Below are 20377 nucleotides of genomic sequence, written 5' to 3'. Positions count from 1 at the left end.
CCCCGGCCTAATCATGTATATATACCCAAATCCCGAATCCACTGTTGTGTGCCTGCAAAACGCTCTTCATCCCGCCAGGGGCAAAACTCCATTTACCAATGCCATTTATACATCCTAACCTTAACTCGCCTCAGTTCAGCAATCAATCAAATTTTGCATGTTGTGAGGAATAGACTTGGGAGATATCGTCTCCCTTTTGTATGGGTGCGAAGACCCGACGGGGGTGGAGGGAGGTAAAGAGCTCAAATCACTCAATGGGGTATCATAAGAGAAGCCCAGCTCTATTTTCAGAGGTTCTGATTTCAGAGGTGGCAGCGACAAAGGCTGAGGACGATCGTCGAGCTTCTTTGCCGTCTTTCCCTTGGGAACATTTTTGACGGCTTTGAATGTGTCCGTGACTGCGTTTTTGGGAGGTGCCTTGGGCTTGGCAGGTGCCTTCGCCTTCCGTGGGCGCGGCTTTGCTGCTTTGGTTTGTTTGCCATTCTGCGGAGGTTCTTTTCCGAGAGCGAGTTTGATCGGCTTCTTGGCGGTAAGCTTAGGGCTGGGTCGTGGCGTGGGAATAGCGTCCAGGCTGAGATCGTGATCAGTGCTGGATTGGCTGAGAGGCAGTGCAACCTCAAGTTTGGTTTTCTTGAGGCGTTCTTGGTTTTGGCTATCCTGTTCTGTAGACACGAGATAGTCGTTGCCAATATCGCAATCCCACGGTGGTAGAGCCGCTAGGTGAGCCACCTTGTCGCACGGAGAGCGCACAACAAGATCCCAACAGTCCTTGAATAACGCGTCCTTGGGCTCCGCGTCGGTATTGACCCAGATTGTGAGTCCATCTCTTCGGCCCCTCGTAACCTGGCACATTTCCCTGACGAGTCTCCTCGTGCCTGGAACCTTGAGAGTCGTTCCAACAACAATGACACAATCTGGCCGAGCTTTCAGATCGGCACTAGAAACATTTCCAATAGCCTCTTCATCAGGGTTGTATTCGTTGTAAAGAACAAATCGCGGCCTTAGGCGCCCAATACCGTGGCTTCGCTTCCCTGCGTGCCTCGTTCTGACTTCGTCGTCGACCGTGCATGCATTGCACAGTGGAGCCTCTGGCCCTTCAAAGAGTTCCCTGTTGAATTTTTCCACGTTGCCACATTTGCTGCAAACCATATGCTGCAATCCACCGTGGAGCTGGATGGTGGCCGGCCAGGGGCCCTTGAGGGGCAACGGAATCTTAGTAGTCAGCGGTTCCATGTTTGCGTCGAGACCGTCGATATTCTGGGAGTAGAGTCGCAGCAGTCGTCCTTCTTGCGCCAATGATGCCAGCAGGCGGTGGAATGCAGTAGGGTTGGCCTTGGTGGTCATTTCGTCCATTTCCCGGACCATAGAGTGGAAGTATTGCGTTGATGAATCATGCCGGTAGACAGACGCGTCAAACAGGTGCTTGCCCGAGCCCTTGAGGTTGTGCTGATTTTTGGCACGCGCAAAGAGACCCGAGGATGATCGAAAATCAGGAATGCCTGCTGACACGGAAATACCCGCGCCGGCAATGACGACAATCTTCTTCTTCTTCCGCAGGGCCGCAATCAGTCTCTTTTCCTGGGCCTTTTCCGCATCTGTCATGTCCTTGTCCTCCTTGTTCATGTAGTTCAAGTATTCCGTTTTACGTTCTTTAGGCTGATAAACTTTGCGTCTTTTTGCTGGGGGTTGCTCGTCATCCGCGCTCTTTGAGGAATCATTGTCGTATATAGGCTGGCCAAGACTGATGGTGGCCGTCAGCCTCATTGGAGATTGAGCTCCCGAGGCAGTCGTAGACATGGGCGAAGGATAGCGCCTTGAAAGGTCGACGGCAGAAACTGATCTATCGGGCAGGGAGGGCGTATTTGAGAGGGTCGAGAGGGGTGACGATGGCGACTCGCGCGGGGAGCCGCCGGGAGAGGATAGAGGACTTGAAGGGTTATCCATGATGTTGTTGGATCCAGTTTCGATCGGTCTTTTGTGGTGAAAAGAAAGAGGAAGGGGGCAGAGGAAAGGGAGAAGGTTGCCGCGAGGACGCGCGAGGACGTCCAAAAGAGAAAATTCAGGTGCACCGCGAACCCAGGCTAGACCATCTCGCAGCTGACAAAGTCCCGTCTTTCTTTTTGCTTTCTTGTCGGTCTTTAGTTGTTCCTTCTCTTCAGCTGGGATTTGTGCTGTCTTTCGGCTACATCCAGCCTGGAGCAAACGCGATGGTGCAGGGTCAAAGAGCGAATTTGAGGCGACTTTTGCGTCCCAAGGTTTTGCAGGTCCAGATGCGGAGTTTCGGGGGTGTGGGCAGACGAGTGAAGACCCGAGCCAGTAACCGGTGTCAGAGAGGGCCACCGCCAGTACCCCAACCTGCAGCCAAATCTCCAGCTGCTGGTTTAAAGCCCGGCACGCGAACGTGCAGCGACAATCTTAGCGCAGCGTGGGGCGTTGCAGGCGTAAGGGGGCTTGCTTGTAGAGTTCCAAGGTTCCCTTTTCGCGAAGGAAGAGGCACGACGCAAGGTGGGCTGGGGCTTATGCCAGTCACGGCACAAAGCAGAGTCGAATCGTCTCTGCAGCCTCGGCCGGAGCTAGGTGGTTTCTGTCCAAGAAAGCCTTGTCGGGGTGAGGCTTGACTGGCACACGGTGGTTGAATCAGTGGCGCCAAGCGCGTTCGTTGTATCGTGTCGGAGCCCAAGTTGCGTGAAACGGGAAACGCGAGGCCCTGGAACGCAAATCTTTTCAGAACAGAGGTTGGGAGCCAATGGCGATCCAGCCCATTGTATTCCAATTTTCCGCGCCGTGCCTGTTGAGAGAGAGAAGCTGTACAGTCAGGTGGAAGAGGCACGAAACCTTAATATGGGAATTAAGGGAGAGGAATAAGATTAAGAGTTTAGAAGAAGAAAGTGAAAAATTGCAAAATTGAAGCGGCTAATGCACGCCTGCATCTCCCCCAAAAGATGCAGAAAAAGAAGCAGCAGGATATCGTCATTTTTTTTCACGCCCATATTACAGCAGCCCTCGCCCAAATTGAAGCCCAGCCCAGCTCCTGCCAGCTCATCACAGACAGCAACTACAGTGGGGCCCCCGGCTTGTTCCTGCCAAGGTGGTCTGTTATGACGCTGCCGTTGCCCGGAAACTGCAGCCGCGCTAACTAGCTAGGTAGCATTCTGTAGTGGGGCGCTTTCCGTTTTGCATTTTCGCCCAGACGATGACGACGGGCTGCAGCAAGCCAGAAACCGGTACTTCAGGTACCAAGTACGGAATACGTACCGCATATATCATCTGCAATGCGCGTTCGGCAGCGTGCAGAGAGCGCGGTTCTAGAATGACGCATTTACGTGGTATTGGATATGCATGTCAATTGCCTGGGTATTGATTATAGGTACCTACTTAGCAGAGCTTCCAAATCACAGAATCCAAACCAGCAGTGACAAACGCTGCTGGTTGAGTATAGTAGCAAACTCTCAACTCAGTGCAGTTCCCCCGCTATGCACATGTCAAAGCTCTGGCCGTCACAAACCACCTCCCACAAATTCTCATGTTATCTGTATCTTATATGCAAAATAAAAGTAGTGTTGTTACATAGATACAGTTGGTTCTATATCCAGACCCCTCTATTTCTTCTCATCCATCACCCTCCGGTCCTCCGCCTCTCCAGACAAGATATCTATCACGGCCTTGTCTTCCCCTACGGGCGTCTTCCTCCTCTCCGTCCTATTAATGAGCTCGATTCCCAGTATGCCCGCAATGATACCGGCAATATGCGACGCAATGTCTACCTTGAGCTTCACCGTCTTCCCCAGGCCGGCCAGCTGTACCGCCGTGATCAGTGCCAGAAAGACAATGCCGTGGACGCCGTCCTGTGGCAGTCCAAAGATCTTGAAGCCATCCGAGCGATGTTCCCAAAAGTAAGCCGAGCATAATCCCAGCGTTGCGCCCGACGCACCAAGGGATGTGACTGTCAGCCAGCCCCTGAGCGTGTACGTGACCAGGCTGCCTAAGAAACCCATAGAGCCGCAGCCGAGGTACAGAGCAAGGAAGTCCGCACGCCCAATCTCATCGTGCAAACACGTTCCGACGAACCAAAGAGGCACCATGTTGACCAGCAAGTGGCTGAGTTTGGTATGTGAGAAGGCCGCGGTGAACAGCGTTACAGGCCGCACTGTCGCCACGACAAAGATCATGTATCGGTTAAAGAGAGCCCAGAGCGGTGGTATCCTCCATCCCAAGTACACCAGGGCATTTATTCCAATAAGAGCACCAACCGTAGCATGCGAGGTCGAAATTTCTCGGAACAGCCTATACCGCGGCGCCGGCTCCTCGTACACCATGGCTACGGCGGCGATGAAGCCGAGCACCAGAGCTACCACAGTAGCTGAGGGCAGAATTCGCTCCCAAGGTTTCAACTCTGGCGGTGCCTCCATGTCAGACTGCGCAGCCTTGTAGTATTCCGCCACACGAGGGTTGGTAATCTCTCGGACTTGGTCATCTCGCTTCGCCAATGGACCTGAGACGCCCTCAACAGCTTCCTTTGCCTTGAGTTCCTCTTCCAGGGCCTTTTCTCTGGCCTTCTCTCTGGCCTTGGTCCGCGCTCGCAGCTCGTCAATTTTGCTTCGACCGTAGATGGGATCGGGCTTGTAAACATCGGCGATATCGTCCTCTTCCTTGCCGTCTCCCTTGCTCGCCCTGGCCTTCTTTTCAGCCGCCTGTTCCATCTCTTGCTCCATCTGCTCCAGTTCATCCTCTGCCCGTAGGCCCGCGTTCCTAATCTCTTCCACAGGTACAGTTTTCCGTAGATATGCCAATGCTCTGGCAATTTCTTCCTCTGTATACTGCGCCGTGTGTATCGCAAATGCAGGATCCTCAAGTGTCCCAGCCACTCTTCTACCATGTAGAATCCGTAGCAAATGATTTGCCTTTTTACCGCCGATTCCTGAGCCAAATATTTTGTCCACCTCGGCCCCGGAGAGATCCCTGCCGCCGAAAGCAAGCCCGGTCTGGTCACGGTAGTCCTTCGGTAGCTCTTCGTAGTCACGAATAGTCTTGGGCGCAAAGAAGGTCCGGCGGCCACCGTCAAGCCGTCGGCACGCCCTCAAGCCTGTCCACTCGGTCCGCCTCAGCGCTTCTCTACCGGGGCCCTGGAAATGACAGCATGACATCCATCGCGAGGCTGTGATATTCGCTATCGAGGTCGAAGCCGAAGTCGAGCACGTCGCAGCCTGTCTCGAAATGCCCCGCGCGGCCCTCAGCAGCGACCGAGAAGCATTCGAATAGCTGAGCCCGTTCATTCTGCCGCAGATTGCTTTTCAATCTGTCGCTGGTTTCTGTCCAATGCGCCAACTGCGCGCCGAGGTGCCGAATAGGGCCTGCCCCCAGAATCGAAGGAGTTGCGAGAGATGCTGAAGTTGCCCACCACGAAGAATTTCCTTGCCGAATTGGATAGAAGCGGCGGTTTGTTGCGCCACTCCGGAGTTGGGCTGACAGGGGTGCACTGTGGAGCCACGGCCGGGCTTCAATCATGATCTTCCACTAACCGGCAGTCGGGAAAGGGTTGATTGAGGATAAGAGATGAATGATGCCAGGCAGGTCCGTAAGAAGATGTGTAGTTTATAGATTAATAGCCTACATATGCCCTAATATCCTCTGGCATTTTGACCTTTTTTTTTTTTCACTGTGTGCCCAGGTACCTAGGTAGGTATCATGTAGGTACCGGATATCTCTGGGAACCAATGATATATTAGGTACCTCCTACTAACCTATCAACAACAACTTTGAAGTCATGCTTACAAGTTTCTTCCCGCGAGTTCCCAATTCCCGCTTGCCATGCTAAGTGTATGTATGCTAAATTCACGGTAATCAACCAAGGCCCATTCGAAAGCCCCCCAGCGTCATTCACTATTTAACGATCTGGATAATCTCAGTATTGCTACCCTACTAAGGATGCAGCCTACAAGAAACCGGGCATCTCCAATTCCAGTCCTTATTGAACTACGCCCTGATAAGACAACGACAATGCCTTTGGGAATGGGCAGCCTATATTAGGGGCAAGTACAGAACACAGGGCTGGTGAAAAGTGCTACTATATAATGAGGTCAAACGTGAAGTGGGGAGATCTTTCAAGCATTTTTTGCCGCCTCCAAAGCTTGAAGGGCTAAATACCGACACTGCTCTTCAGATGCCTTGCGTAGCATGGATAGTAATTTGCTGGCATACTCGTAGCTTGCAGTCTGCTCCATGGTGGTGTATATCCATCTCTTGCATAGCCCCTCTGGAGAAAGATTATTGGTAGCCCGGCTCCTCCCTCTGCAAGCTGCCGTGTGAGGTTAAAAATGCTGTGAAGTTGATGGTTGTCGGCACGCCCAACTAGTAACCACCGAGTGAGGTTAAAAATGCTGTGAAAAAAAATGATGCAACCATTAACTGATGAAACTATTAACTTCACAGCATTTTTAACCTCACTCGGTGACTACTAGGTGGTCTATGTCCCCCGGCATTGTAAGACTCCACACAGGCAATGCAATCCCTTCAAGCTCGCTCCGTCCAGTCCTAGGATAACCGCGATATCCCGGATAGGTAGTCGTCAGTTTCCTGGTACCTACCTGTCAAGATTATGAACATATTCTCAGAATCTCTATTCTTATTAGAGTCCTATCCAACAAGCAACAACAGCTCTACCGAATCATGCGTGGCTTGTCTAAACTATCCCGTTCTCGTAATGCGGTTGCTGAATGCTCCATTTGGATTGCATATTGCCACTGATGTAGCTACTGAACCATCGAGTTCATGCGGTAGATTCATTTACGTTTGGACGAGCATCATTTGGTCGGATGCCACCTCACAATTTCTCTCATTGACCTTGGCTTTTTCTTCTTGTACCCCTTGTTGAGATAGTAACATATGAAGAACTGAAAGGGATGCCGGGGCCCTCCAAATTTCGAAGCTTGCGCTTGTCTGCCGCATCATCATCATTTCCTTCACTGATGGATCTGGGATTTTTTCTGCTTCCGCTTTCGTCTGTAGCTTGTATGTGTGATGAGGCTTCGGGCATTACAGATTGTTTACCTGACAGAACTTCAGGTGTTGAGATCTGGGCTGCCCTAATTTCTGGTGTTTGGGTCTGTATTCGCCGTCTCTTCCGTAAATAAAATTCTCTTCATCTTTCTCTTTGTATATGAACTTGTATCGTTAGATATATGTAAACTATTCTCAGCAACTTTTGTGCCCGACTTCCCCAAGTTCATCCCTTGGAAAAAGTCCACCATCTGGTGAATGCGAAGGGGACTGAGATGAAGGAAGGGAATTATCACCCTGGGTAAGAGTTCTATTAGTAGTTACTACCCTTTGCAGAGGGCCGGATATCTCACAGTGAACTGGGTACTCCTCGGGAGAGTAGAAGTATCGCCTCCCATACATGCCAATCAGGGGATTGGGTGCCATCACTTCTGACCAATAGTGATCACAATTCCTCTGAGAGACCAATGATAAAATATACCATGCCGATTCTAGACTTTGTGGATCAGGAAACAACTATGATCTAGGTCACTACTAAGCAGCGGGAGTGAAATATCATTTACGTCGGGTCAAGTGTATCGACAACCAAACAACGAATGTTCTTGCTTGCTACCATTCTGTGATACAAGAGGGACAGGTTGCTGTTCGGGTTCCTCAATGTAGCAGCAAATCCAGTGTTGTTACTTTACGAAGAGTAGTGTAACAAAACTATGTAGGTGGCCCACTGCCTCTTAATATCACTTTGGGCCCTCCCTTTTCTATCTCTACGTAGAGAAATTCACTCATGGTCTTTGATGGCGTCGTTGTATCTTGAACTTCTTCCTTCATCCCTGTTATCGAATTGAAGTTATCTGACGTGGATGCAATATTAAATGAACATACATCCACGCTCGGATGCCTGGACAGACTGAGGCATCTTCAACAATGATGTCAAGAGTTTTATTTACTTGCTCCCATGATTGAGGCGTTATGCTTCTTGACTTTAAAATAGCGCCCCTTGGGATTTCCCCTCCCCGACTGGGAAAAGAGATCCATGACTTATCGGAAGACGCATGGACTCTCAGCATCACAATGTTCTGTATGCCCCGGGGAATCCAATTGCGTCAATGGGATTTCAACAGTTGGACCGACAAAAGCTTATTCGACACCAAAACCAATGGCAAACAAAGGAGTGGTCGGAGCTAATCGCTTTCACATGAGCCGAATCTGCCCACAACCCAAGATCCATGGCAAATCAAAGCTGTGAACGTCACATCAGGACTGGGCGATTTAGACTTGAGTGCTGCCTAGGTCAAGGCCGTCAGCAGGTACAGAAAATGTGCCCAAGTTGTGTTCATCGACGGCTCCTTTGACGCCTGCCTGTCACATGCAATCTTCGTACATGTAACAATAGATCGAGAAAACGCAAAGCTACACGGCTGGCTACGCAAAATGTGGCGTGGCTAATACATGTTCACTCGAGGTTCTCTAGCTTGCATGCGCTGATTTTGCTTCCAGCTATTCCAGACTGGAACTGGTCGAATTGTAGGCCTACGAAGTGCTTGAATGTGTGATACGGAGCATGTTGGCCGAAAGCCACCATTCCGAGCACTCTAGGCTTCGGTGAAGCTTCAAGTCGGCCAAAGCACCCAACAGCCCTCACGTTGCGTGATTGCGTCTTAAAGATGCGACGCACCCTTATATGTGCATCGGACGGCCAACAACGGATCACATGGCGATATTTTCTCCGTAGGCATGCATGAACGCACCAATTGCACGAGCCCGGCAGGATGCGACGATGCACCCGGCCTGCAAGCTGGTGAGCAGGACCCTGGCAGTTTTTGAGGGCTATTCCATTAGCCGAGACAGGGATTGGCGGGAGCAGATCCTGAAAATCTTCAAGCGCACGAAGCGACGGTAATCATTTATTACAGCATTTTCCTTTTTTCAACCGCGGTGATGTGCGAAAGTGGCGTTTTGTTGGCCGTGTCACGACTGTGCCCGTCAAAGAGGACACGATACCGGCAAAGCGGACAATACGGAAGACACGAAAACAAAAAGGAGAGAGGCACCACATGGTCAAATAGGATAGCCGAAGGCTCTTCGGCTAGCAATGCGAAAACCAACGGATGCCTTGGAGCAGCGGAGTCCAGCCGAGCAGGGCGACTCCAACATTCTGGATCCAGTGCGAGAATCCCGAGCCTGGTGTTGCAGAGTTGCAGTAGCAGCGGGGGGGAAAGGCGGCGCCATCTGCAAGCTCGTGAATCGCGACGGCTGGTTGGCCGGATGTCGAGGCTATTGGCGATGCCCCCACGCACGTCCTCCGCAACAGTTTGGAATCGGACATTGGCATAGCAGCGTGCCTTGCGGGAGGATTGCGGCTAGGCACTGAGCAAGGTGAGGGTGAGGGTTTAATTGCAGCAGCTGTGCGAGTAAGTTGAGGCACAGTGCAGGACGGGGCGCGGTGGTTCGACGGGATGATGGGACGGTGGAGGCAATCGGCGCTTTGATCAGCAGGAGGCGAATTGCAAAAACAGGCTGTGATGGAGGAGATGCGGGACACAGTGCAGCAACGGCTACGTAACCGCGGCCGAGCATTACCTGTACGGACGAGGTAATACAGTATGAAGGCAGGGCAAAGTATGTAGGTACCTAGTAGTGATATGTCGGTGGGCAAATGCTCGAGGTTTGCAAGGTGCAAAGTGCGGTACAGTTGCAGTACAGTAGGAAGTTGAGGTAGGTGATCAATTTGCTGCACTTTGGTTAAGAGGCAACAGGTAAGCAGGGCATTGAATATGGAGCACCCCCGGTTGGTGCAAACATGAACACTGTCCAAATACAGTTACAGTACAGTACAGTACAGTACGAGCACAGCATCAGAGATAAGGACGGGGGCGCACATGGACGAGTCCTACCGAACCTGCTGCTAAGCTTGAATTCTTTAACAAAACGAATGAGCAAATGGATGCGGCGATACGGCCGCAACGGCCGCTCTTACTGGCTGCCGCGTCCCAAGCGGAGGTGGGGAACCAAGGCTTTTGCAGGCGTCAAAGGCGTTGCAAGTGGCACTAGACAGTCGGTGGCCTATTCTCGCTGTGCGAGGTACCTGCAGCCCCAGCCGGGAGCCCAGCAAAAGGCATGTCACTCCGGTGGGGCTTCAGCTGATTGATTTCTCAGCACGGCCTGTGCAAGCGCTAAAAGGGCTTTTTCTGGCCCACTGCAGTCGGAGCCCTTCGGCCAGCCGTCGGTTACTGGCACGTTGCAACGCATTTTCGCTGCCAGGGAAAAACTCCACTGGAGGGCTGGAGAGTCATAACCCCGATCCGAGCGATTCATGGCTTCCCTACGATCTCGCTACAGACTCGTGTTGGCATCTTCTTTTCCTCAACCCATCAACACCGACGTCACGCATCGTCCGTCGAAAAGGCCAGCTTCATAGACGGCGCGCCATCGCATCGCATCTCACACCGAAGCGATATTGCTTGGATTGTCCGGTTTTGCACAGTATCTCACACGACTTTTCTGTCTCGACAGCACACCGTCCCGCAGCGTCGACATTTGATCACGACGACCGCAAGACTGCGAGACGCAAGTCAATCGGCGACGACGACCTCGCCTTTCGCCTCTTGACGAGAACTGCCATGTCGACTTACAACGGTCGACACGGTCCCAACGTGTCGCAGTACCTCCGCGACCTCAACACCATTAGCCCCACGGATACCACCGCCGTCGAAGAGCCGTTCAACATGGAGGAAGACTTGGCTCTCTTCACGAACACGCAGTTCTTCGATTTCGACTCTGGCCAGAACACCGACTTTCAGGCTCAAGCTCAACCTGTCAAGACTGAGGGCAAGGCACCCCACAGTGGCACCACATCTGAGGATGTCAGCGCAGCACCCTCTGTGATCGGTGAAATGCCCAACTTGGATTTCATGTCCGGTGAGTACTTTGGCTCTACTTGCACACCTGCATTACTTGTTCGATGTTTTGGCTCTTTCTTCCCTGTGTTTCTTTTTTACTGCAATACCTGTATTTCCTTCATTCCTGGAAGAAAGCAGACCCTGGTTTTTTTTTTTCCCTTTCCAGCCAAACCCGCGCACTCTAGCGTCACGGGCACGCTTCGTCAACCATCTCCGCAATCACCTCGCAGACTCGCGGCCCATCCAACGGGCCCTTGCATTTTTCTGGTCCTTTTGCTGCTCTGCTCCCCCCATACTCCCCCCATCTGTTATTGGGACGAGCTGTCTCCAAGATGGATGCGATGCACCAAAAGTGCTGCTGAAGTGCGCCTACGAGTGGGGCATCCCGCACATCCTATGCGCTGACAAATCCCGGGGCGATGGTGCAATACCTCGTGATTTTGACACTCTCATCGCCAATGCAACCATGGCTCAGCGAGGCGTTACTACTGGCCATGGATGCTTCGGGCCCTATATCCCCTTTCTCTATACCCGTCATGTTGCCGTCTTGTTTTTGTCTCGTCTCTTTTACTGCTCACCCGTAATCCATTGGTGTGAGGGACCATACTTGGCGTTGCCGTGCTAATCATCCATGGTGATATCAGAGTTTACCTTTGACTATAACAATAACACATATGCGGCGCCCCACATGAACAACTTCCCGGAACAGAGCTTCCAGCCCCTGCAGCCAAACCACGGCCACGTACCGGTTCCTCCTCACCATGCGCGGTTCCATCAGGCGCCCCCTCAGGTTGGTGACAAGCGCAAGTCCGAGTCTTTGAACCAAGAGGAGGCCGCTAGAATGGCTGCCGAGGAGGACAAGCGGAGACGGAACACGGCTGCCAGCGCGCGCTTCCGCATCAAGAAGAAGCAACGCGAACAGGCCCTCGAAAAGTCTGCCAAGGAGATGTCCGATAAGGTCTCCAACCTGGAGAGCAAGGTGTCTCAGCTCGAGACCGAGAACAAGTGGCTCAAGAACCTCCTTGTCGAGAAGAACGAGGGCAGTGAAGACATTGTCGCCTTGTGGAAGGAGTTCACCAAGCACGCCAGTCAGAAGGCCAAGACGACGCCTGCCGAATCAAGTAGCGGCAAAGAGCTCAAAGAAGAGCGATGAAGAAGGAAGCCGAGCTTCTTGATAAATCACATCTCATCCCTTGGTTTTCCCAACCTGCATAATGTCGCTTTTGATTGGAAGGGGTGAGGGGGCGTTTGTTTTTGGTTATTGGCGTTTGATATTGTTAACTGGGCGGGAGCTTTGTCTTTGTCCTGGGAAGATTTGGATCATGGAATACCCACCCGATCCAATCTGGGACTGAAATGAACAAAGGCCGGGGCGGCGGAAACTTGTTTTGCGGTCTTTTTTTATACGTGGCACATATATCCAAAGTGGTGGAGATAGAGAGCCAAAGTAAAAGAATTGAGCTCTATGTGGAATGACGCTTTATTTATATAACATGAAACGTTCCTTTTTTTTTTCTTGTCTCCGAATCAGGTTTGACTATGCTCTATTGTTTGCCAGAAGTGTCGTGATTGCCACTAGCGCCTATGCTGTCATTGCTCCCTTCACTGATGCCACGGGCCTTTCGCAGGGCTGCCAAGCGTTGCTGGTTCCGCTTGCCGATGATGCGAAGAGTGTTTTCCTTTTCAATGTCTGCCATCTTGTCCCAGTTGGAGATGCGGGACATTGTGCCGTCCACGTTGACGACCATGGGGCCGAGCGCGTCCAGTTTGACGGTTGTGCCTGAGCCACTGACGTCCAGGGTCGTGACGTTTTCGTTGTTTGAACCCGGAGCAGGAAGAGCATTACGGGATGAAGGCTCTGTTGAGGGGGTTGAAGAGGATGAGTTGTCTTTGGCTGAGCTCATGCTGGAAGAAGATGATGAAAAGGGCGAGATGAGAGAGCGAGGTACGAGGGGGCTGCGGAATGTGAAGATGCTGCGGCGAAGCATTGGCCTTGATAATCGATGGAATGGGCGTGTTATATAAAATGATGAATCGGTATTGCCTTGCCAAGGCCTTTATCAATCTTGCTGTTCCCTTTGACGTGTAGTTGGCCTATAGTGGGTGCGAGAGATGCAGCTAGAAGCAAGGCTGGGGTACGATTTGAACCCGATCGGCTGGCCGTTCCGCGTGAAAGTACCGATTTTAGAGTGTGAAGGATCAGAATCAGGTGTTCCCCTCCAAGCAAAGCTGGGTCTCTTTATTTTTTTATGGGACTCGAAGGTGATGGTTGTCGATGATGCTTCTAGAATTTTGTGTTGGCGGTTTTTTTTTTGGACGAGGCTAGAACTCACAGCCCCTCTTTGGTGTTGTAATTGGTTGATTTTAGATGGGAGTGGCTCGGCAGGACTCTCCAACTTACTCTTGGCGAGATGCAGAGGAAGCAACTTTTTTTTGTTGTCTACACCACTGCTCAAAATATCTGCTCCGGCTGCTATGCTCTTCTTAGTATACTGGCTAAAGAAATTCTGATGGTTCCCGTCCCCATACATGTACGTAATATGGGATGCCGGATGCTAAACCACGCCATTTAAATACGGAGAAATGCGTTTGAGTGACCACACCCGGGGGGGGGGGGCAGTTCCCAGCCGACCTGGAGTCTTTTGCCTGACCTACGCACGAATTAAAATAAATCGGCCACGTTAGTCGAGTCCGGCAGTGGGTGCCGTAGAGCAACACGAAAAAAAGAAACAAATCTGTTTTTTTTTTTTTTTGGCACACACGCAATTGGACTGACTGTTGATGTTGGTTGAGGCTCAAGTACTCGTAGGGTTATGCCAAGCAAATTCTCACTGGACCCCTCATTCTCCCGACCTCCCATGTCCTTTTACGGCACCTTGTTGTTTGTTAGCAGATGTTGGAGAATTCCGGTGGTGTTTTCGAATTTGCCGTCTGGTGTCTCAATGCGTCAAGCTAGCGAATGCTACTGCTAATGTTGGGCTCTCTAGCTGAATGGATCTCCGGCGTGGAGCGCGCTGGGAAGCTCCTGAATCAAAACGGAGACGCAACTCCATCGCAAAAAAGTAGGGCATCGCGGCGGGAGTGAGGGGGGCGGTACGGAGTCGGGCGGTAGTTTCCGGGACGCAAAGATGAGTGGCCACCTGTCTCGAGCTCTTGTACGAGTATATCAGGCATAAAGGGATGAAAGAAGGATTTGAGGGGGCCGATGGCTGTGATTGCGTTCTCGTGGCCCCCTGTAGCTATGGGTGATGAAGTGTTTTTTTTTGTTTCGGGGGACTGCATTGTTCTCGTCCATGCATGTGGCTTCGTATTACGACGAAACATCTAAAAGTGAGACATTGTGACTGCCCGCTGCAGGTTACGATAAGCGACGTCACCGAAAAAGGCCAAGGCAGCTGCTCGACTTATACACGTCGAACCCTCTATTTGCGACACCTCCCCGACGTCGAGCATGAGGCCTTTTGTTAGTCTGTTCGACATGTTCCGTATCAGGCCGGCGAAGTTGGTCAATGGGGAGGCCCCGGACACCGCTCCTTTTTTTCTTCTCCCGGCTCTGTTGTTCTGCGTTTGATGCAGGGCCAGCTATGCAAGCTCCACTGCTGGAGATTTAGCAGGATTTTCTCGAGTGAAAGTGATCAACTAACATGCAGCTGTGGAGGAAGAGGAGAAGGGGGAGGAGGAGTAAGGTCAATGGTGGGAATAGCCTCACTGCGGCCCGGGTTGCCTATGTATGTTTCCCCCCCTTGGATCTAACGTGATGCCCACCAACGCCTGTCATCCAAACAAAACACCCAAACCTTTCAAACTCGACTATCTTATTTGATTCCTCTTTCTCTGGCGTTTATAAAACCCTATTTTACTCCATTCATCTTGAACAATCATCCTGCCATCGGCCATGCCGTCCGTCACTCGAATCGGCTGGTCCATGCCGGTTTTAGTTACAATCCGCAAAGCCTCTTCCCCCCCGTTTGGTCACACTTGGTGCCCAGACAGCGTCCCGGATTGGCAGCCGAACAGCGGCCTCTCCACCTGAAAAGAACCGGCCTGTGGCATTTTTGGGGGCCCCTTCTAGGAGGGTCATCTGAAAGAATCTAGCGCTGTGGTTTGTTATGTAGGCTACGGGATCCGTTTGTTAGTGGCCCCCCCTTCTGGCTCTGGGCCTCTCAAATTGCTCCGTATATATGGAGGTCGAGCTTCGCGGTGACGCCCCCAGAGAAATCCGGATCGTAATTTTTCTTGTCCAGCTTCCATTGTTTGCTACACAAGAGCAGAGGCTTCAGTTCCCATTTTTGACGCATCGCCCCTGGAGCTCGGACATTCTCATTCCTGACTTGCTCCTCACGCTTCGTAGCCGAGTGACGTTGTACCGTGCCGTTCTTCCGAAGGCCGTCCTACCTCCGGGTCTCTCTCTGGAAAGCACATCTCCAGCTCTGCTCTTTTTCCCATTTCACCTCCGGTTTGTTGCTTCAACTCCAATCTTTTTCTTCTTTCCCACTGTTCGACAGAATAACTGATCAATCCGGCCATCCTTCTAGTCTCACGAACCGCCAAGATGTTCTCCGGACGCAAATTCTCCATCAATCGCCACACTGGCGCCCCGAAGCCGCTGCTGCGACGCTTCAGCAACGTCGAGCCCTCGATGAACGGTTAGTGATGCCTCTACACCGTCTCCATGCCGGGATGCGCACAGCGGCTGCTTCTGTAGCTTCGCTCCCTTCATTTCCCCATCGATCAATTCACCAGAAATATTCGCCACCGTCGTTGTTCCTCTCCTTTTCACGCATGGCGGCTTCACGATGGTGGCGGCCGTCAGAAGCAGCGGTGGCGCACGACTGGGCTTGATTGTTTCTTTTGTCCAGACCCCGCCATAAAACCCAACCCCAACTCCAAAGCCCAATCAATCAATCAATTACCCCTCCCCCGCAGCGGTTAGCCCAATATACAGCCACCGCCAAATTGACCCGGCAATTCATTGTCCGAATTGCCAAATCAACTACTTCCAGAATGCCCAGTTATTTGAGACGAGGCTGACCGCGTTGTGTTTGTGTCCCTGCAGAGATTCAGTCCAAGGTCCACAGACAATTCCGCAATGCGCACGAAGGTCACATGCCCCACGCCGGCCTGGACGCCAGCCGATCGTCCACCGGTGTCATCTGGTGCACTGAGCGCGCCAGCGAGTATGGCTTCTTGGACGAGCCCGATGCGTGGGCCAACCTTGGCCAGGGTGCCCCCGAAGTTGAGGACGAAATTGCCGGTTGCTTCAAGCGACCCGACACCATCAACATCAGCGTTGCGGCGCGAGAGTACGGCCCTACGGCGGGCATCAAGCCCCTGAGAGAGGCTGTTGCCAAGCTCTACAACGAGACGCACCGCCAGGGCAAGGAGAGCCAGTACACCTGGGAGAACGTTGCCATTGTTCCCGGTGGTCGTGCTGGTCTGATCCGAATTGCCGCCGTCCTGGGCAGCTCCTATCTGTCCTTCTTCTTGCCCGACTACACGGCGTACAATGAGATGCTGAGTTTGTTCAAGAACGTGAGTCTTGCTGTCATATTGAATCTGAAATACTAGGCAAACTCGACTTACACACGCCATAGTTTGCGGCTATCCCCGTCCCCCTTTCCGAAGAGGACGGCTACCACATCCACCCCGACAAGATTGCCGAGGAAATTGCCCGTGGTACCTCTGTCATCCTTACCTCAAACCCCCGCAACCCTACCGGCCGAGTCGTTGCCAACCCCGAGCTGGCTGAGATCCAAGACCTCTGCCGAGGCCGTGCCACCTTCATCAGCGACGAGTTCTACTCCGGTTACAACTACACCAGCAACTGTGACGGTACCACGATTTCGGCCGCCGAGAACGTCGAGGACGTCGATGAGGATGATGTCCTGATTATTGATGGACTTACCAAGCGCTTCCGACTTCCCGGATGGCGAATTGCGTGGATCATTGGTCCCAAGGAGTACATCAGCGCGTGCGTTTTATCTTGCAAGACCGCCTTGGCCATTTTCGTGATTTTGCTGACGGATTGTTTAGCATCGGCTCATGTGGTAGCTACTTGGATGGCGGTGCTGTGCACGCTCTCCAGGAGGCTGCTGTCCCCATGCTTGAGCCAAGCACGGTCCAGAATGAGATGATTCATCTCCAGCGCCACTTCCGAGTTTGTGCAACCCAAAACAAAATGAGAGAGTCGAGATCTGACTGGTGAATAGGACAAGCGCGACTACACTGTCCGACGTCTGCGTGAGATGGGCTTCTCCATCAAATACGTCCCTGATTCTACCTTTTACCTGTATGGCCCTTTTCAACCCCAAAGGTGTCTTGGACATGACTGAGCTGACTATTTGAACTTTCAAGGTGGCTGAACCTTGAGGGCCTTCCTGATGCCATTTCAGACGGCCTCAACTTCTTCCAGGCTTGCTTGGAGGAAAAGGTCATTGTTGTTCCGGGTATCTTCTTTGATCTCAACCCCTCTCGACGACGTGACCTGTTCGACAGCCCGTGCCACCACTTTGTGCGTCTGTCATACGGACCCAAAATGGACGTGCTCAAGCTTGGCCTGGACGGAATCGAGCGAGTTGTCAACAAGTATGGTTTTGCCCCAAGCCCCTGATCTAGCTATCGGTCACTGACATTTGCGGTCTAGGTTCAAGCGATCCAACTAAGGAGGCGAGTGGGAGACTTGCCCAAGCCCGAGGCAGATATATATTTGACCGAGTTTCACACCGTGGACAGAATGGGGCGAAGGTGAAGGCGAGGGTAAGGGCGAAGGTCCCAAACCTAGACACTAGTGGAGGTATGTTCGGTGGAACATGAGGCTGTGAGCCCATGTGGGAGATTGAACGGCCTGGAGAGAAATGACAACCGGCGGATTAGCATTTGATGCCAACATGTAGCGCCTGGAATGAGTAATGCCAATGCAATTTTGTATGCGCGGACCCTTTTAGTGCGGCTAGTCGATCTGCCTTTGAGGTTGCCTTATCGCTTGTCAACTGGTACCTGAACATAAGGCTGTGAACCGACGCCATACACTCGGTTCATGGGGGCCGAAGAAGCGAAGTGCAGGAGGCAGCTAACACGCATGAGTACTAGGCAGACAGGGTCGAGATCTTGGTCCAGCATCTCGAATGATGCAGAAGCATCTCCATGCACCTATCAATCGGATCTCCAACTGGCCTTCAGCCTCATAGAAGGCCTTGCTGGGCTATGCTGCCTCTTCTGGAGGTGCACAAGGGACATGTGGGAGCTGCGCCACACCCATAGCCCCAGATCGGTCAAGGCACTGAGTGGACTCTCGTACTGTCTCCACCAGCCACTCTAGCGCCCTGTTAGCACTTGTAAACTCTCCCAAGTCTCTTGGGTGACCATGTCAGGAGATTGAAGTAATCCGCCTAGCAGGTAAAGACCGCTGCGCATCGCCATGGAATTTGAAGACATGCAAACTTCATACCAAGAGTCCAGTTTAACGGGCTGTGGTGGGCCATAGCGCCATCTAATGGGGGACTTTTTGTTTGACTTGAAGCAGATTCACGTAGGACAATGATGAACAGCGCACATTACATATAAAACGTGCCACCACCTGTTGTTATACACGAGTCTGTGCCTGAGTGGCTCATCACCTGCACTGAACGCAAGGGGAAGAGAGAACAAGAACAAATCAGAAACGAGGCGAAGACACAAAGCAAGAAAGCAGAAGCTGGCATTGTTTGATTGGCTTTGACGCTTTCCATTTTCAAACAAGTCGGAACCCGTTAGAGAGGCCAAAACTCCATCGTGGTTAGGCAGGCACGGCTACCGGCAGTTCCTCCCTCTTTCATCACTGGGTGGTTGGTCATAAATTGAACAGCGCTGGATTCACGGCACTTGGAGGTTTCACCATCAAGATCAGACAGAACAAAGCACAGACACGACAAAGGATATTCCACGTATTCACCCGGCGGCTACACTGCCAAGCACTTGTTCAGCAACAAACACTAATACTTCTCCTCCTCCTCCTCCTCCCCTTCTTCCTCTCCCTCTCTTTCTCTTCTTCATTCTTCTCTTACCATCACTACTCTCACTATTCGACCCTTCTACCAAACTGCAGATTGCGAAAACCTCTCTCTTCATACTCAGCAACGATGAAGAGATTTTTTGGAAGTCTCAAGGGCAGGGGTTCTCAAAGACGGCCCAACCAGAATCGCGAGCAATGGGCCTCGAGCGGTTCATATGCTGGGCCTAGCCAGTCCGTTTGGGAAGATGAAGAGAGCAGTGAGTGCAGAGCCCCCGTAACTTACTCTGCCCCTTTCCACAGAGGATTAGATCTGGATAAAGGATGATTGCTGACGGTTTGCGACAAGATGACCTACCCCCCCCTTCTTATGCTTCGCTCGGATCGGCTCCCTCTTCAGCTGGCCCGTCCGACTCCAAGGCTCCATCTAATCCATATGACTCTAAAGCTCCGGCCAACCCGTTTGACTCCCCGGACGATCTGATTGCCGAACCTCAAGTTCCGGAGCATTTGCAGAAATACTCGAATGGCGAAGATCCGTTTGCATTTCTGTCACATTTCGACACCGTCTTCCTCATCGATGACTCCGGCTCCATGGAAGGCAAGTCCTGGAATGAGGCAGCCGACGTCCTCCGAGCCATCACGCCAATTTGCACCTTCCACGACAAGGACGGCATCGACTTGTATTTTTTGAACCATAGATCAAGCAAAAAGCAACCCGAAGGCAAAGGACAATACGGGTACTACAATATCGAAACTCCCGAAGAGATCACGGAAATATTCAAAACTGTTCAGCCCAACAACGGTACGCCTACCGGCGCGAGGCTGCGGACTATCCTTCGACCTTATGTTCTTGGCTTGCCAACTCCCAAAGATAAATTCAGGAATATCGATGATGTTAAGCCAATCAACATCATCGTCATCACCGACGGCGCACCTTCAGACGACCCAGACGCTGTCATCAGAAAATACGCAAAGGATCTCGATGAACTTGACGCTCCAGTGCACCAAGTCGGCATCCAGTTCTTTCAAGTTGGGAGCTTGCCTGGCGCCGCAGAGGCGTTGCAACATCTAGATGACCTCTTTGGATCCTCGAGCGATGTCCGGGACATGGTGGACACGGTCAGCTGGGATGCCAACCCCAGTAGGCGATTCCGTCCCAGGACCCTTTCTGCAGACACCATCCTCAAGGTAGTTCTCGGAGCGGTTATTCGCCGCTTGGATAAGCTGCCCGCTGTGAAGAAGTCCTAAGAAAGCTCCTCTTGGAGAGGATAAGAGATGATTCAGCGATGGGATAGTCACTTGGTAAACGTGACAACCTTTTGGGCAGATATGCTTTTTGCTTTACAGTTTTGTAAAGGTTTCTTGATAATCTGATATTCGGGGACATTGGTGGGAGGGCTTCCGATGAATGATTGGCAAGGTTGATTACACCTTTGTATCAAAAATTATGGTCTGGGCGGTTATAAAAACCACGGGGATTACGGTTATCACT

General features: G+C 51.9%; 6 protein-coding genes across 6 annotated transcripts; 3 read left to right on the top strand and 3 right to left on the bottom strand.

Moving 5' to 3' along the window:
- Positions 1-135: 135 nt before the first annotated feature.
- Triagg1_6568 (uncharacterized protein) lies at positions 136-1944 on the bottom strand (the record flags this gene model as incomplete). Its single annotated transcript, XM_062901207.1, has 1 exon — positions 136-1944. One exon carries the CDS (start codon positions 1942-1944, stop codon positions 136-138), a length of 1809 nt encoding a protein of 602 aa, XP_062754505.1.
- Positions 1945-3599: 1655 nt separating this feature from the next.
- On the bottom strand, positions 3600-5273 carry Triagg1_6567 (uncharacterized protein; the record flags this gene model as incomplete). The annotated part of the gene is made up of 1 exon (XM_062901205.1): positions 3600-5273. One exon carries the CDS (start codon positions 5271-5273, stop codon positions 3600-3602), a length of 1674 nt encoding a protein of 557 aa, XP_062754504.1.
- Positions 5274-9928: 4655 nt separating this feature from the next.
- On the top strand, positions 9929-12048 carry Triagg1_6566 (transcriptional regulator family: bZIP; the record flags this gene model as incomplete). Its single annotated transcript, XM_062901204.1, has 3 exons — positions 9929-10070; positions 10258-10914; positions 11540-12048. The coding sequence occupies 3 exons, from the start codon at positions 9929-9931 to the stop codon at positions 12046-12048; spliced, it is 1308 nt and encodes a 435-aa protein (XP_062754503.1).
- Positions 12049-12439: 391 nt separating this feature from the next.
- Triagg1_6565 (uncharacterized protein) lies at positions 12440-12883 on the bottom strand (the record flags this gene model as incomplete). Its single annotated transcript, XM_062901203.1, has 1 exon — positions 12440-12883. One exon carries the CDS (start codon positions 12881-12883, stop codon positions 12440-12442), a length of 444 nt encoding a protein of 147 aa, XP_062754502.1.
- A 2564-nt stretch (positions 12884-15447) lies between these two features.
- Positions 15448-17557, top strand: Triagg1_6564 (uncharacterized protein; the record flags this gene model as incomplete). The annotated part of the gene is made up of 7 exons (XM_062901202.1): positions 15448-15541; positions 15952-16427; positions 16490-16866; positions 16929-17052; positions 17105-17184; positions 17250-17480; positions 17539-17557. 7 exons carry the CDS (start codon positions 15448-15450, stop codon positions 17555-17557), a joined length of 1401 nt encoding a protein of 466 aa, XP_062754501.1.
- Positions 17558-19012: 1455 nt separating this feature from the next.
- Triagg1_6563 (uncharacterized protein) lies at positions 19013-20133 on the top strand (the record flags this gene model as incomplete). The annotated part of the gene is made up of 2 exons (XM_062901201.1): positions 19013-19142; positions 19232-20133. 2 exons carry the CDS (start codon positions 19013-19015, stop codon positions 20131-20133), a joined length of 1032 nt encoding a protein of 343 aa, XP_062754500.1.
- Positions 20134-20377: the final 244 nt, after the last annotated feature.

This window comes from Trichoderma aggressivum, assembly GCF_033847375.1.
Source record: "Trichoderma aggressivum f. europaeum strain CBS 100526 chromosome Unknown scaffold_026, whole genome shotgun sequence".
Classification (NCBI taxonomy): Eukaryota; Fungi; Ascomycota; class Sordariomycetes; order Hypocreales; family Hypocreaceae; genus Trichoderma; species Trichoderma aggressivum.
The sequence above is the reverse complement of the archived record's forward strand: the minus strand, read 5'-3'. Positions and strand labels throughout refer to the sequence as shown.